Source organism: Dicentrarchus labrax, unplaced genomic scaffold (genome assembly GCF_905237075.1).
Source record: "Dicentrarchus labrax unplaced genomic scaffold, dlabrax2021, whole genome shotgun sequence".
NCBI classification, from domain to species: Eukaryota; Metazoa; Chordata; class Actinopteri; family Moronidae; genus Dicentrarchus; species Dicentrarchus labrax.
In genome coordinates, this window is record NW_026136702.1 from 21303763 (window position 1) to 21320891 (window position 17129).

At 40.4% G+C, this 17129-nt stretch overlaps 2 protein-coding genes across 4 annotated transcripts in view; both read right to left on the minus strand.

Moving 5' to 3' along the window:
• Window positions 1–17129, minus strand: part of LOC127352298 (G-protein coupled receptor 4-like) — a 128442-nt gene that overhangs the window by 90918 nt on the left and 20395 nt on the right. The gene's annotated exons all lie outside the window — the stretch shown is intronic.
• Window positions 10111–17129, minus strand: part of LOC127379609 (G-protein coupled receptor 4-like) — a 42658-nt gene continuing 35639 nt past the window's right edge. Inside the window, exons 4-5 of the mRNA XM_051429423.1 lie at window positions 10409–10505; window positions 10111–10116 (exon numbers count right to left, since the gene is read on the minus strand). Coding sequence (XP_051285383.1) covers window positions 10111–10116; window positions 10409–10505 — 103 coding nt within the window. The remainder of the gene's footprint in view (window positions 10117–10408; window positions 10506–17129) is intronic.

Sequence of the window (17129 nt, forward strand, 5' to 3'; positions counted from 1 at the left end):
CGGCATCGGGAGCAATTTGGGGTTCAGTATCTTGCTCAAGGATACTTCGACATACTTCGAACCCACAACCTTCCGATTAAGGAACGACCCGCTCTGCCTCTGAGCCACAGCCGCCCCAACTGGGACATCTGCTGGCAGCATGCCCAGTCAAAGGGAGAGCCCACCAGCTGGAGAAGGGATTCCGGGTGAGTCACTCCTCCACCTCTGACAGCCCTTCCCACTCCCTGACGGACATCCAGGTAAAACACCATGACATTACGGTTTCTCTGGGAGTATTAATTGACTCTGGGGCAGATGAAAGCTTTATGGATTGGGATTCTGCTCACAAGCTAAATGTTAAGACCTTAAAACCTTTATCGCTGCCCTTGGAGGCTAGTGCCTTAGATGGCAGCTTCATTTTTAAAGTAACCCATGTAACTGAGCCAGTAGACGTGACCATTGAGGATCACCATGAACTGATGTCTTTTCACCTGATGCACTCTGCCCAGCACCCTCTGATCCTGGGGTTCCCCTGGCTCAAGAGACATAACCCCCACATTGACTGGTGTTCAGGGAAAGTTATGGGATGGGGAAGGCCTGGGCTTGACCTGAACAAAAAGGTTGGAATTGGGGTGGTTGCTGACCTTAACTCTGCTTCTGTTCTGCCCCACACAGACTTAAAGGTTGACCGGCCTGACCTGACCTCCATTCCCAGTTGCTACCATGATCTTGGGGAGGTATTCAGTAAGAGTAAGGCCATGTCTCTACCACCCCATCGACCTTATGACTGTCGTATTGAACTTATCCCAGGGGCATCGATTCCAAAAGGGAGGTTATATTCCATTTCGGGCCCTGAGAAGGTAGCTAAGACTGAGTATATTGAGGCGTCCTTAAAAACAGCACTCATCCGCCCCTCATCCTCCCCAGCAGCGGCAGGATTTTTCTTTGTGGGTAAAAAAGATGGTTCCCTGAGACCCTGTATTGACTATGGACCTCTAAATGACATTACCATTAAGAATCGGTACCCTCTGCCTCTCATGTCATCTGCCTTTGAACAACTGCAACAGGCCAAGATTTTTACAAAGCTTGACCTGAGAAACTCATATCACCTGGTCTGCATTAAAGAGGGGGATGAGTGGAAGACTGGTTTTAACACTCCTTTTAGGGCATTATGAATACCTGGTAATGCCATTTGGACTGACCAATGCTCCTGCAGTATTTCAGGCCCTAATCAATGACGTACTGAGGAATTCCTCAACCAGTTTGTGTTTGTGTTTTTGGATGACATCCTGATCTTCTCCCCAGATAAAGATTCTCATGTTGATCATGTCCGCCAGGTTCTACAGTGACTGCTGCAGAACCAGCTTTGTTAAAGCAGAAAAAAGTGAATTTCCTGCCAAATCTTGGCTTCATCATAGCCCCTGGTCAGATACTAATGGACCCGGCTAAAGTTAGCGCTGTGGCTCAGTGGCCTACACCTGATAATTGCAAGAAGGTCCAGCAATTTCTGGGCTTTGCTAACTTCTACAGGCAGTTTATCAGAAACTTCAGCGCAATAGCTTCTCCTCTTCATGTTCTCACGTCTCCTCAAGCTCCATTCCTGTGGTCTTCTCAAGCTGAGGAGGCCTTCACCCGGCTCAAGGAGATGTTCACCACCGCTCCCGTTCTCACGGTTCCAGACCCCAGTCGGCAGTTTGTGGTGGAGGTGGATGCCTCCAACGAAGGAGTAGGGGCAATTCTCTCGCAGCGCTCTGCCAAGGACCACAAGCTGAATCCATGTGCCTTTCTGTCCAGGAAGCTTTCACCAGCAGAGCGGAACTATGATGTCGGTAACCGTGAGTTACTTGCTGTGAAGATAGCATTGGAAGAATGGAGACATTGGTTAGAGGGGGCCAAACATCCATTTGTGGTCTGGACCGATCATAAGAACCTTGAGTATATTCGCAAGGCCAAGCGTTTGAATTCCCGCCAAGCCAGATGGACTCTGTTTTCTAACCGTTTTGATTTTACCTTGTCTAACAGGCCGGGGTCCCGAGACACCAAGCCTGATGCCTTGTCTCGTCTGTTTGATTCCAAGCTTGCTGCCAAGGAACCTGAGCCCATCCTACCACGACACCGTGTGGTAGGAGCAGTAACATGGCAGATAGAATCAGAGGTGAAGCGGGCTAATGGTGAGAACCCCTACACCTAGTGGTTGTCCGGCAAATCGCCTGTTTGTCCCTGTTGCTTTGCGTCCACAGGTGATTCACTGGGCTCACACCTCTCAGCTTACCTGCCATCCGGGAATCAAGAGAACGATGTACGTCATCCAACAAAGGTTCTGGTGGCCCTCCATGGAACGTGAGGTCCGGGAGTATGTGGAGGCGTGTTCTGTCTGTGCCAGAAACAAGACCTCCTCCCATGCTCGGATGGGACTGCTGCAACCTCTCCCGATACCCAGTCGACCATGGGCTGAGATTTCATTGGACTTTGTCACAGGGTTCCCAGTCTCCCAAGATAACACTACTGTTCTTACAGTGGTGGACAGATGGTCTAAGAGGATTTTATTGCCTTGCCAAAACTGCCGTCCGCCAAAAAGATGGCAGAAATCATGTTAAATGTCTTTCGCATCCATGGCTTTCCTAAAGACATTGTGTCGGACTGAGGGCCCCAATTTATCTCTCAGTTCTGGAAGGAACAGTTTGATCGGTGCCACCGTCAGCCTTTTGTCTGGATACCATCCTGAGTCCAATGGACAAACGGAGCGGCTCAACCAGGAACTGGAGACTTGCCGCCGTTGCCTGGTATCTCAGAACCCAGCGTTCTGGAGCAAGCCCCTGACTTGGGTGAAATACGGCCACAATTCTCTTCCCACTGCGGCCACAGGGCTGACTCCCTTCCAGTGTCTTTGGCTACCAACCTCTCTTGTTTCCAGAGACAGAGAAAGAGGTCATCGTCCCATCTGCCCATGCCATGGTCCGGCGTTGCCACCGCATCTGGACAGCTGCTCGTGGGGTCCTCCTGCGTAGTGCGCACAGCACGAAGAAGGCTGCAGATCGGAGGCGCCGACCTGCTCCTACATACCAGCCAGGCCAGAAAGTCTGGCTTTCAACACGGGATTTGCCACTCCATGTCGTTTCCCGGAAGTTGGCTCCCAGGTTTGTGGGTCCATTCCCTGTGTCCAAAGTGATTAATCCTGTCTCTGTCCATCTGCGCCTTCCCAGGTCCCTGAGGGTGCATCCTACTTTTCATATTGGCAAGCTCAAACCGGTTAAGGAGAGTCCCATGGTTCCCGCAGCCGTACCTCCTCCACCCCCCAAATGGTCGACGGTGGTCCAGTCTTCTCAGTTAAGAGACTCTTAGCAGTTCGTAACCGTGGAAGAGGACGCCAGTATCTGGTGGACTGGCAGGGCTATGGCCCGGAACAATGCTCGTGGGTACACTCAAGCTTTATTATGGACCCAGCCCTCATCAGAGACTTCCACAACCGTCATCCACAGGTTCCTGGTCCGTCAGGAGCCGTCCCTAGAGGCGGGGGTACTGTCATGTCCAGGAAACTTTGTTAAGTTTATTTATTCTGTCCAAGTGGAAACTACAGTAACCACAAAATGTCTGTTAAGCAAGAACAACCCTATCTAGCCAGTGTGTGGTTTGTCCGTTCTGGTGCTATTGTAGAGACATTGTGGTTCAACATGGCATTCATGGAAGAGATGATCGTGTCTATAGATATAAAAGGCTCAATCTAAGAGAGCAAAAACACAACTATTGTCATTTTCAAGTAAATACACTAATGAAGAGGAGGGATAAAGTGTTGCACTCTGTCTCCAAAAGTAATTCTCTTTAATTTAACTTCAAGATCAACAATCAGACGTGTGTTGATTTTTCTCTTTTAAATCCACTAATGAATGATGATGGTAACATTTTAACATCACAATTTAGATTTAATTTTAATTTCATAAAAAGCATAAAAAGGATTCCCCCTGGAGCCCCCTACAGATGCCTGGGCTAAGCCCCCAGTGTCCTTAACCCCTAAAAATGCCCCAGCTTCAGAGTAAGAGTTGTCTGCAAATTGTACTTGTAAGATATCACATACATTTCCTGCTATAAAGATGTTGCTGATATTTGGTTTTATCATGTCCTTATCTTCCTCTGATGTTGGTACTGAAAATGCACATATCCTTCCAACATGTTCAACAAGTGAAAACAAAGCTTCTTTTCTCAAAATCCATGAATAAAACATTGCCTAGAACACTTTAGAGAGACAGGCATTTACAACGTGTACACATAGTACATCAGGAAGACAGATGTAATGATCAATTAATGTTATTTTAACAAAACATCTTCCAGTAATAATTGTAATATTATAAACTTTGCACTCACATCTGAAGATGCTTCATTTGATAGAGGACTTATTCTAACTATTCTAATTATTTATTAACACCCCCTGCTCTTTCATTGATTTATATCTGCAGAATGTATACTCCTACTAGGGTGGCCATTCGTCCTGCTTTTAAATGCCCTGTCCGGCTGCAGTCTTAAGCCGGACACTCATTTGTCCTCCTTTTGAGAAAATAACTAAAAATGTCCTTTTGAAACATTACCTTGTTAGTTTAATACTTATTGGCTAAAAATGTGTGTCAAAATAAGTAATTTCATTGGTTACATTTTGACCTATCAACACATGGCTAATTTTAATATTCAAATGACCATGTGTTGATTGGCCACTGATCAGCCACAGACAACATAAGGTGAGCTAATGTGGGTTGCTGGACTGAAATTCTGAAAATGCTCATACTCATATGTAGATAGGCAAAGCCTATACATCTGAAACAGAAGGTGCTGCATTTGTTTCCCCCTTTATCTATCCAGATAAAAACATTAAGAACAGTTTCTGTATGGTGTTTATAAGACCTATGTAATCTGAATTGGAAGGGCAGTAGTCATCAGCTGTATCTTGTATATTTATTATTAGCTATGTGGTATGTGTATGCACCTTTATGTAATCTGGTGGAAAACATTAACATTTAAAACCGGATCATACCAAACAAATATCTGCTTGCCTGTCCCTGTGTATGCAAAGTGTCCTCCTTTTTGATGTGAAGGAAATGGCCACCCTAACTCCTACTAATTTAGAAAGAGCGACAGCCAATGGTATAATTTCATCACTCAGTAATAGCAGCTGTTTGTGCAAACAACGCTCGGTTATCATGAACACATCTTAGTTCATGTACACGTTACTTCTCCATTGCTGTTGTCGTGTTGTGTGCCAGGCACGGAACGATGTGGCTGACTAGTTTAATCTGACACATAGTGAACATCGCAGTGATGGTATCGGATCAAAACCAAATTCTGCTGCAGCACCCATGCCTTACATGTAGTCCTCTGCTAGAACCATCCATCACAGCATCATTTTAAAATGCAAAAGGGGAGGGAAAGAGCTACGACAACATACGTGTGTATGCTAGCTCTGAAACTGCAGAAATGCTCTTTTATCTTCCTTTTGCGCTTTCTGTTATTCCCTATAAACCTCCTATGTTCATTTGGACAAAAATAAATGTAAAAACTTCCAGGATGGTCTAACACTTCCCTCTTTCTCTGGAAGAGTAAGTAGATTTAGGCAGACCTATCACTTTAATTGATCTACACAAAGCACTTATAGGAATGAGACAAGATAAATCTCCTGGTTGGGAGGGAATTGCATCTGATATGACCTGAAAATTGTGCACACCTGTTAGAGGGAAATATGTTAAATGAACTACCTTACAATTTCACAAAGCATCATGGGTTCTCTCTATCCCCAATTTGAAACATTATTTCTGGTCTTTAGTACTAAGACCTCTGTCAGCCTGGTTCAACCCAGATGCTGTTGTCTTATGGAAATACATAGAAAAAAACCTCCTTTACCCTCACAGATTTTTAAAGCTGGTCCACTCCGCCACACCACTAAAGCATGCAAAAATTCACTTTGGCCATCTAGGAGATATTTATGACGACACCGGTCTACGTTAATTTAATGACTTGCAGATTACATTTAATTTTTCTGCTTCACAATTTTTTCTTTATCTCCAACTGAGGGTCTGCATGAAGGCCTATGGGGTTTGCTGGAACACACCGCTCACTAATCACAGATTACATAAATTACTAAATAAACAAGGTCAAATGAAGAGCTTTGTGTTAGAACTTTACTCTTTGCTATCAATTGCCACATACATACAAGTCTTTGTACATTCACTAAGTGTTGTGCAGGGACCTTGGGTACCCTTGGAGGACAGCAACTACAACAGAGGAGTAGACGATCTGGCAGAGTGTTGAGGAGAAGACCAGGTATATGAAGCAGAGCGGGATGGTGATGATGGCTGACTACTGCACACCTGACTCCACTCCTGTAATCAAACACACAGAGCTTGACATGCTGTCTGATAAGGAAGGATTAAAGCATTATTAAAGCTGGTTCAGGCTTCACCAACCCCTTCAAATACAATGGCGTCATGATGGGGTATAATCGCCAAAGACTTTTCACATTTACCGTCTATATTTTGCACATGTCAAATTAATATAGTTGCATATTACAATAAATTTAGTCTCCTGATTGAAATGAAGTTCAGATTAAGTTCAAGCAGGAAGACCTTCTCATTATGCCTCATTCATTCACAATAGAGTTGTGACGTTCACAAACGAACAGAATCTATTGAATGGCTCTTTAACTTGAACGATGGGAACCGAGTCGCAGTGGAGAGCCGTTCTTTTTCTTTTTTACATTCCTCCCAGTGATTATTTCCCAGATTAAATGGGTTACCCCCAGGCTAGCTTCTTAAAAATAAATAAATATAAAAATGAGCCAGTCTTTTGAACGGCTCTTTGAAAGGAACGGCTCCTCAAGATCCGGCTCTCTTCAAAGAGTCATAAATCCCATCTCTAATTCACAATTCTCTCACTCTCCTTTTGTAATAAGGGCGTTTACTCTTTCAGTTGATCCAATCAGATTTATCCACAATCTCCTCCAGCCAATGATGTTGCTGCTGTCAAACTTTAAATCTGCTCTCCTCTCTGCTGCTGACTGACCCAAAATGATTATCATAACAAACTGTGAAAACCTTAAGAATTGTGAGAAAACATAATTTGTAATTAAAGCTGCAAGCAGCGTTTGGCGGGACCTCGCACTCCACGCAACTCGGGGTGTGTTGCGGCTGCGTCGCTTGCCGTCGTTACACGTGCGGACCAAGACGTGAAATTTCACGTAAATCAGGTCAAAATCGCCACACAGCGCTTACTTCCTGTTGCCGGTAGGTGGCGCTATCACTATGTCTGAATATTGTCATGTAGACGTGTTCAGGGTGGGACCGTTATAACAGACGTGAAGTTTCATTGAGATTGGACCACGTACGCTGAAGTTACGAGGACGTGTTCAGGGCGAGACTGTTAGAGAATATATGAAGTTCACTGGAGATTGGACATTGCACACTGAAGTTATGAGTTGCATTTCATGGCGAATCCGCTGAATTCGACAAGTCATCACCGGCATGGTCATTTCATGTAACGCAGCTCAAAATCACCATGGAGCGCTTACTTCCTACTGCCAGTAGGTGGCGCTATCACTATGTCTGAATATTGTCATGTAGACATGTTCAGGGAGGGACTGTTATCAAACACGTGAAGTTTCATTGAGATTGGATCATGTACGCTGAAGTTATGAGGACGTGTTCAGGGTGGGACTGTACACTGAAGTTGAGTTCTGTTTATGGTGAATGGTCCAAATTCAACGCAACGCCACGGGCACGCCGTTTGATGGAATGTCGTAAATAGCACAACTTTTAATCATGAATGTCTTAAGATTGCGCTGATTAAATTTGAAGAAGATCCGATAAATTCCCTAGGAGGAGTTCGTTCAAATACAACGCGGAAAATCACAGAAAATGCGCACGGAATTCACTATGGCCAACTTTGAGGGCACGCCACGTACACGCCCTTCAACGTACATGCACAAATAGCACAACTTTTAATCAGAACTATTTTTTGACTGTACTCACAAATTTTGAAGCAGATCCGATAAAATCCCAAGGAGGAGTTGGTTCAAATACAATGCGAAAAGTTCGCCGAAAGTGAAACTTTAAATCAAAATGGCCGACTTCCTGTGGGGTTTCGGGTATGGGTCCAAGAGGCTTTTTTGTACGTCCCGGCATGTTACACGTGCCTACCGAGTTTCGTACATGTCGGTGAAATGTGGCGCCGGGGCTGCTGTTTTTTTATCCTGTAGGGACAAACACGATTTTTGGTATGTGAGCTTCAGGCACTACTCTACACATACCCTGTAAATGTCATATTCATAACTATTATGGTCTCCGCACAGTGATTTATCATGCCAAAAGAGTGCCACCTAGTGGTGTATTTTTTTTGTCCTTTTTAAGTGAACCTCAGGGAGCCATGGGGAAGCATCATACAAAGTTTAATTTTAATCACACATACCGTTGTAGAGATATAAACTTCTTCATTTTAAAGAGCGCCACCTAGTGGAAATGTCCTGAAATTGTGCACAATGCTTAAGGAAGACATGTGGAACTATGCACCCAAGTTTGGTGTCAATCGGACAAATCGATGTGGAGAAATGGTCCACTTCCTTTTTTCTACAAAAAATCCACAGGAAGTGCTAATTTTATAGCGTGCTTATTGTTTGAAATTTCAAAAATGTTTAAATTACTTTTTTTGCCAGGGCGGTCCCCAGGTGCTAGGTGAAAAATTTTGTGTGAATCGGACAAAGCGTGTCGGAGGAACACGAAAAAAGTAGTTTAAGGACATTTCGCGCTCTAAAAAAAAAAAATTCTGGGCGGAAGTGGGCGGGGCCTATATGGAGAGATTAAGCTCCATTCACCGAACGCGTGAATACCAGTTTTTTGAATGTGCGACACACTATGCAGAAGTTATTAGCCTAAACACATTTTTTATGATAGTAGCGCCACCTACTTGCCAACCCGAAAGCGATGCATAGAATATAAAATTTTTCACCAGGCCTGACCACTTTGCCAAATAAAATTGACTTTTCGTATATGTTCAGGGGGGCAAAAACGCAATCAAAAGTGCTAAAAATAATAATAGGTAAGAAGAAACATAGCAAAAACAATAGGGACCTCCAGCAGTCGCTTGCGAGGTCCCTAATTAAATATACTACGAGATTCCTCCCTGGCAACAGCGGGGTTGGACTTTATGTTCTGACATATACATAATGAGATTTGACAAACAGGAGAGATTTTATTGAACTATTTATTTATCAGTTAATAATTCAGTGTTTTGAGTCAGATATGGACATGTTTCTCTAGAAACAGAAATTGAATTTCCAGGAAATGTACAATTTAATATAAAATGTCATATATTCTGATAAAGAATTGCAAAAGATTTTTTATCCATATTGCCAAACACACAGCTATTGTAAATTATCTGAGAATAATTTTCTAAAAACTAGCATGCCTAACACTGAAACACCAAAAATAAAATATATATTTAATAAAGAAAAGGTTTTTCTTATTTGTACAAAGATTAACAAAAAAGCAAAACAAATACACTTTTAGGTGGACTAACAACGAGGAACAAGTAAAATAAACCATAAAAGGCCTTGGAAAAAACTTTGTATATTCTGAGTTTAACAAACAAACAATGAAAATAAAGTTTTAGGAATGAGACGGTGTGGCAGCTATAATGAGCTCAGTTAATTACAAAATTATATCTGGTTTACTTCTGTGATTAAAGGATAATAATAATGATAGACACCAAACAGATAACAAACCAATAAGACACATAATTTACATTTGTTGAAGACATCACAGTCAACCAGAACAAATTCACCAAAACATTTCCCAGTAACCAGTTCTCCCACAGCAGAGTCAAAATATTGCTTCCTTTTATCTACAGTTAGGATTCTTATTGAAAATCCTATCTGTAGATGACTCTATCAGTCTTGTCTCTTTCTATTTTCCTACATTTCTCCTTCTGTTTTCTCCCCTTTCTCTCTCTCCCTCTTTCTCTGCCTACATGAAGCTGACTGTGTAAATGTTGTCATCATTCATACTGATGAACTGCTGATATCATTGCTGTCCATTCTACAACAACACACAGAGGCCAAAAGCTTGTCTATGGTCCCTTTCCTCATGAAAACATACAGAACTAAGTCTGCAAGAGGATTCAAGCAAATAAAAATGAAAGACACAAAAGTGTTATTTCTTGTTTCCTCTGCCAACGCCCAAATGATTCTGGGCAGGAACAGCAGTGTGTAAATAAGCAGCACCAGGACCAAAATTCCCACAATTCGTCGTTTTTCATCAGAGGGGACTCGGCTGGAGGACAGGGCTTTGAGGGTCCCACCAAGGAAGAATATCAACAGTGGAAAGGGAAGGAGGAGGAAGACACCGAAGATAATACATTCAACGTTAACATCATCCAAGAAAATGAAAGGGAGGTTAACAAAAAAAGAAATGACCCAGACCACGACACAGACCACCACAGAGGTCTTGATGGTTCGTCTGAAGCGGTACCACAGCGGGAAGGCGATGACCAAATACCTGTAATACAAGATGGACACATAGTCTTTGAGTAGCTTCAGAATTCTATAGTAATATAATGGTCAGACACAGAAGTAGCTACACACATACTGGATAGACAGATAGCTACCTTTCCAGGGCGATACACACCATGAAGCCGACACTGGCAATCAGACAAGAATCATAAATTAATTTTAAAATTTGAAATATTTTCTGATCCTCACGACGTGCCAGCCAAACGATCAAGCAGCAGAGCTGAATGAGGTCAGAAATGAGGAGGTTGATGACGTAGATTGGAGCAACGTGATCATTTCGCACCTGCAGGAAAACATTGGTAAGAGTAAACAACCAGTTGTAAACATGTTCTGAACTCCACCTCCTCCCAAATATGTTATCTTACTCTGACCAGAAATTGCAGTTATTTATGCATTTTTTTGCATACAGTTTTTTGTGCTGTCAGAAATATCAGATATGAAACATTGGTCAGTCACTGCAGTAACAAGAAGGACCAGATTGACTACAGCTTCTGCAGCTGTGTTTCAGACAAAGATATGACGCACTCTGACCCAAACACATATTCTGTATGTATCAAACAGATCCACTAGACTGGAGTCACAGTTTTTTGTTCTCACCTCACTGCATATGTATTTCACATATGATCACACAATTAATAACAGGAGACATGTTAACAGAGGTTAATTATCTTCTCCACTGGATCTACTGAGGTGGTGCATTTTCTTAGCAATCAGTTTGCAGAGAAAATTCTCATGCATTTGGAAACATGTATCAAATAATAGGCATACATAAAGCTAAAAAGCACTTACTAGAAAAAAATGTGGCTGTTATTAAAGGTCCAGTGTGTAACACTCAGGAAGATCAATTGGCAGAATGAATTGAATATAATATACCAGTAGTTTTCATTAGTGTACAGTCACCTGTGATTAAAAAATGTTGCATTTTCATTACCTTAGAATGAGTTTTTATCCACAGTGGTCACCATGTTGAACCATCATGTTTCTACATTACCAGAACAGACAGACCAAACACTGGCTCTAGACGGGGCCTTTGGCATTATTCTCCTACACACTTTGAAGGCTGAGCTGTATTTAAATGGATGCGACCTGCAACTTTACCTCTGCTGCTCTCTCTATCTCTCTCTCTCTCCACTGGTTTTGATGCCTTGTGCATTATTATTCCACTTAATCTCCTTTTGCTTTCCAATGAATATGTTGCTTCCTCATGTCTCAATTATTATTGTTAAGTTTGTAATGTTTTAAGAGTGATATCCTGAGTAATATCCACAGTTTTTTCAAGTGGAACTGATCAGTGACCAAAGTCAATATTTTGTAGTTAAGATCACTGCTTTTTCCCCCTAATCTTGGTGATCTCAAAGAAACACTATTGTTTAACTCTGCATACTGAGCTCTCCCTCACATCATGCTGTCCAGGAGCTGACTGCACAATGACTGACTGTAAACTCAATGAAAACAGCAGCACACATTTGCAAAATACCATATTCTTAGTAAATAAGAGTCTAAGAGTCTACAGCCATGCTAGCAGGTCTGTGAGGCTGTTTTTGGTTTATTTGAGTTTTAACTACATGGTGCCATTAACATTTTAACAGAAGGGTGGAATGGAGCCACACGTAAACTGTATGTGTTCAGGGTCCAATTAACTTTGTAAAAAAAATTAATTATTGAGTAAATTATTCCTGTAAACTTATAGGTCTTTACAACACTTTGTTCCAGTCCCATGACACCTAGCCCAAGATTTTTTACAGGCAGATACATGACACAGAGAGTAAATAATTCAATCTCACTTATAACGTACATACCTGAGAATAAAGAGCATAGATGGCCACAAGGGTCCAAGGAAGACTGATACAAATGATTATGTAAAAGATCACACCCAGGTTAAAGTTAACCTCTTTGTTATCCTCATTGTTGGAGGTGATGTTGCTGTAATTATAGCTGTTGGCCAGTGAAGTGTTGTTAATGTAGAAATCTTCCATTCTTCAGAGTGAAACCTGTAGTTTGAGAGATCAGGTTATAGAAAGGGAGCACGCTTTTAAAATATCTACCTTACAATGTTCAGTGATATTACTAAAGCTGTCAGGTGCAAGTTCACACAAATACAGTACACACACACACACACACACACACACACACACACACACACATATAGTATACCCACAATAAGTTTCAGAGTTCATTTTTAAAATGTACCTTTGAAACCTGCAAGAGCCCAACTGAATGAGTTCCGTACACCCACATCTGATGAGTTGTCCTCTGCATCTAACCAGTCTACAGTAAACATGGTCCTGTCAATCTACACCTCCTCTTGTAAGAAAGTAAGAAAAAAGTAGTCAGGCACAAATACATTATTACTGCCCCCCCTGCTGGCCTGAGTGGAACCTTTGAAATTTCTGTTGAAGCGCTTGTAGATGCATTATTCTGTTGCGGTTCAAACATAAGAAATATGGTGAATGTGAATGATTACCTTATATATAATGTATTCTTAATTATCCTGACTGCATGTTTTCACCTTAGTTAAAAGTGTTGAGGAATTGGTCAACATAACTGGTCATACTGGCACAGACAATAACTGAATCTGTATGTTTTGTTCATCATCCCACTATTAGCAGCTCTGTCAAATATGGACAAGAAGCCTTTCCTTTACACTGGTGACTGTCTTTACAGCCATCTGACAGCAACAGGTAGATGTCTTAGGCTAGATTTAGACCTGTACTTTGACTCTATATACAGTAAGGTGCCATAATATATGAGAAGGATACCCCCAAAGCCCCCTACAGATGTCTTAAGTCCTAGAAATGCCCCAGCTTCAGAGTAAGAGTTGACTGCAAACTTGTAAGATATCACATACATTTCCTGCTATAAAGATGTTGCTGATATTTGGTTTTATCATGTCCTTATCTTCCTCTGATGTTGGTACTGAAAATGCACATAACCTTCCAACATGTTCAACAATTGAAAACAAAGCTTCTTTTCTCAAAATCCACGAATAAAACATTGCCTACAACACTTTATTGAGACACACATTTACAATGTGTACATATACAGCAGGAAGACAGATGTAATGATCAATTCATGTTATTTTGACAAAACATCTTCCAATAATAATTTTAATATTATGATAATCTTCCAATCCAATTAATGACTGAGAATGGAAAATGAATGTAGTGAATTAATGAAAAGTAAGGTTTGGGTGCTCCACCTCAGCACTTAAGGCAAATGTTGCTGTTCTACTGAACTTTGGTGATGCAACCTTGTCCAAAGTGAGTTTAAAGAGTAGCCCGACTACATCTGAAGATGCTTCATTTGATAGAGGACTTATTCTAACTATTGTAATTATTTATTAACACCCCCTGCTCTTTCATTGATTTATATCTGCAGAATGTATACTCACCCACCTACTAATTTAGAAAGAGCGACAGCCAATGGTATAATTTCTTCACTCAGTAATAGCAGCTCTTTGTGTACACTGCATGTACACTTTACTTCTCCATTGCTGTTGTCAAAACCAAATTCTGCTGCAGCACCTACGCCTAACATGTAGTTCTCTACTAAATGTAACTTGGGCCCAATTTCAGTCACAAACAGCACTGAGCAGCCCTGACTGTATTTTTTACAACAATGCAGAATAACTCAGCACAGACAATAAAGTTCTGCAATGTAAAAAAATAATTAATAATTAATTAAATTTCAGGTATCAAATTAGACTCTGAAAGACAAAAAAAGAAAAGACAATGTATTTTCCAGCAATCATTAACCATACCTTAACACATGTTAACAGGGCGGTCCTAGACCATTTGGTGCCCTAGGCGAGCTTTACTGATAGCACCCCATCCCCACGAGATAACTCATGTCCAAAGAATTGCACATTTATTTAAAAAATGCTAATATAAACAATATGTGCAAAAGAATAAACCTGTTCAATAATAAATATACAAAAAATAATCTTTTAAACATATTTTTTACAGTAGTGCAACATCTGAGAACAGAAAGTGCACACTAAAGAATCAAAACCAAAAATTAAACTAACAATAAAACATTGTGTGCAAAATTAGATACTGTAAAATGTGATTCATATAACCTATTAATCAAAATTTAATATACAAAATAAACAAAAAGGTTCAAATTCACCCCAAGTGAATAGAATAATATATTCTACTTCACACTAATATCACACTTCATTCACAATGCAATCTTTCTGGCCTTCCTTGCCGCAAAGTCATCCAGGCTCAGTGGTTAGAGGCAGGGTGAGGTTGGCAGGAAGAGCAGCATGCTCTTGTTGTGTCTCTTCAAACAAAGGAAGATGTTGATGATGTGATGAATCTGTGGCATAAAGGTAAACGTTTATATCAATAGGTGAGAGCAGTGATGATGCTGTTGGTATTTTCTTTAAAACTCATGATGTTGAGATAATCAGGAGAAGAGACATTATTCCAGGTAGACTGCTGATGTTGGATTGTTTTTATCAGGGTGAAAAATATCACATTATTATTGTTTACACTGCTCCAGAAGTAACTAAGAAATGTCAGTTGTTCAGAAAACTCTCAGAATTAACTTTAGTTGGATTTAATATTATATTATGTGGAGATTTTATTAGAGTAACTGAAGAAAATGACAGAGTCAGCAGCACAGTGTTTAAACTGAGCTCTGAGGGGAAACTTAAAAAAAATGTGTGAAGAATCACAGTTAACTGATGTATATAGAGCTGTTAACCCCTTTGGAACTGATTTTACTCGTATTGATCAAATATCCGTATCCTCTAATTTTAAAGTAACTCACTACGGAACAGTGTTATTATTTGTCTGACCATCTTTTAGTTAAAACCTCTTAGTCATCTGGAGCCTCAGCCAATAGAGGCTTCTGGAAACTTAAAAGACTCAGACTTGATAACTGAATTCAATTAAGAATCTTAACTATAACCTACACTAATTTATGGGAAATACTCAAAAATGTAATCAAAGATTTCTTTAAATTTAAAAGTAAAGAAATAAATAAACTTAAAAATGTAAACCATAATTCCTTAATTAATCAGTGTATTAGTTTGATGCAGATGAAACAAAGATCTATTACAGATGGAGAAACCATTATAAACTTAAAAACACAAATAGACAGCCTTAATAATGAATTATTATATAATATATATAAACAATCAGAAACCAATAAAAGAGGAAACGTTGCTCAAGCTATAAAATCTGGAAATAATAAAATCGAAAGCAAGTTCATTAAATCCATAAAAAACAAAGATGGCGGCGTTGTATTCAGTGAAAATAGGAAAAGAGAAACAATAAGAGATTAATGTGCTAACTCTTATCAGAAAATAGAAATTAATAATACTAGTGTAAATAGCTTTGTAAAGATTCTCCCTCCATACAGCCCACAGACTTTTAGTTCACTCATTGGTGAAATAAGAAGGGACGAAGTGTTGCAGGCCATCAAACAGCTACATGTTGGGAAAAGTCCTGGTCCAGATGGTCTGCCCACTGAGTTTTATCAGCTGTACATTGAGGAAGTCTTAAACCTGCTCACTTCAATATTTAATGAAAGTCTGCACGGAGGCTGTATGTGTTACAGGTACCGGCTGGCACCACATCAACAGCTTATATGCTCTTCCTGGAAACAGGAGAAATAAGTGAGACAGGGCAAACTCTGCGTCCGTTTTTCATCTCGCTCAGCAGAAAGAGGAGAGAGGATTTATTAAAACATTTACCATTTAAATCCTCGTCTGTTACAAACACTCAATGTTTTCAAAGAAATAAACATGGCTTCAAAATCAAATACAATTTCTCTTTCCTTATCTTTCAGCAAATACTGAGTTATAAGTTTTGTGTGATTAAATAAATCAAAATGACAATAACCACTGTTACCCTGTAAGTTGTCTCTTTTCAACTTAAAATAAAACATAGCTTATGTTACCACTTACATATAAAACATAGCTGATGTTACCACTTACATATGGTTCCTAAATGCATTTTCCCTTTCCAACTAAAATCATTTTAATCTTCCATAATGCATGAGCTGACAGATTTTTAACTTGTTTTTTACCACTTTTAAAATATATAACATTGTGCTTTTAACATTAGCTTCTAACTGCTTTACAGTACATGAACACAGTTTTTAACAATTTACACAAAATCATACGTTTCAAAACTATTACATTTGACAAAAATGTTCAAGGAGCTAAAAATAAAACTCTGACCGACGTGACTCAGGTAGCAACAGGTGATATCATCAGGCGCGAAACCGCGACTACTGCTATATGTACATAAATGTCCTCATATTCATAAAACAGCCTTATTAGCGGACATTAAATCATTCAGTGACATGTCAACGTATTGCACTTCAGTTACTTAGCTTGATTTACTATTCCACCAACCTGGAAACAGGAGAAATAAGTGAGACAGGGCAAACTCTGCGTCCGTTTTTCATCTCGCTCAGCAGAAAGAGGAAAACTGCAAAGCGGACCAAACTGACGTAGCCCCCCGGAACACAATAAGCGCCACACTGCCCCCTGCTGGTGACCCCCAATTACTCCTGACATCTATATTAAATATTTTAGTGCAAGGATGGTGGAAACAGGTTAATTACCCCTGAACTAATATTCAAACCATTAATT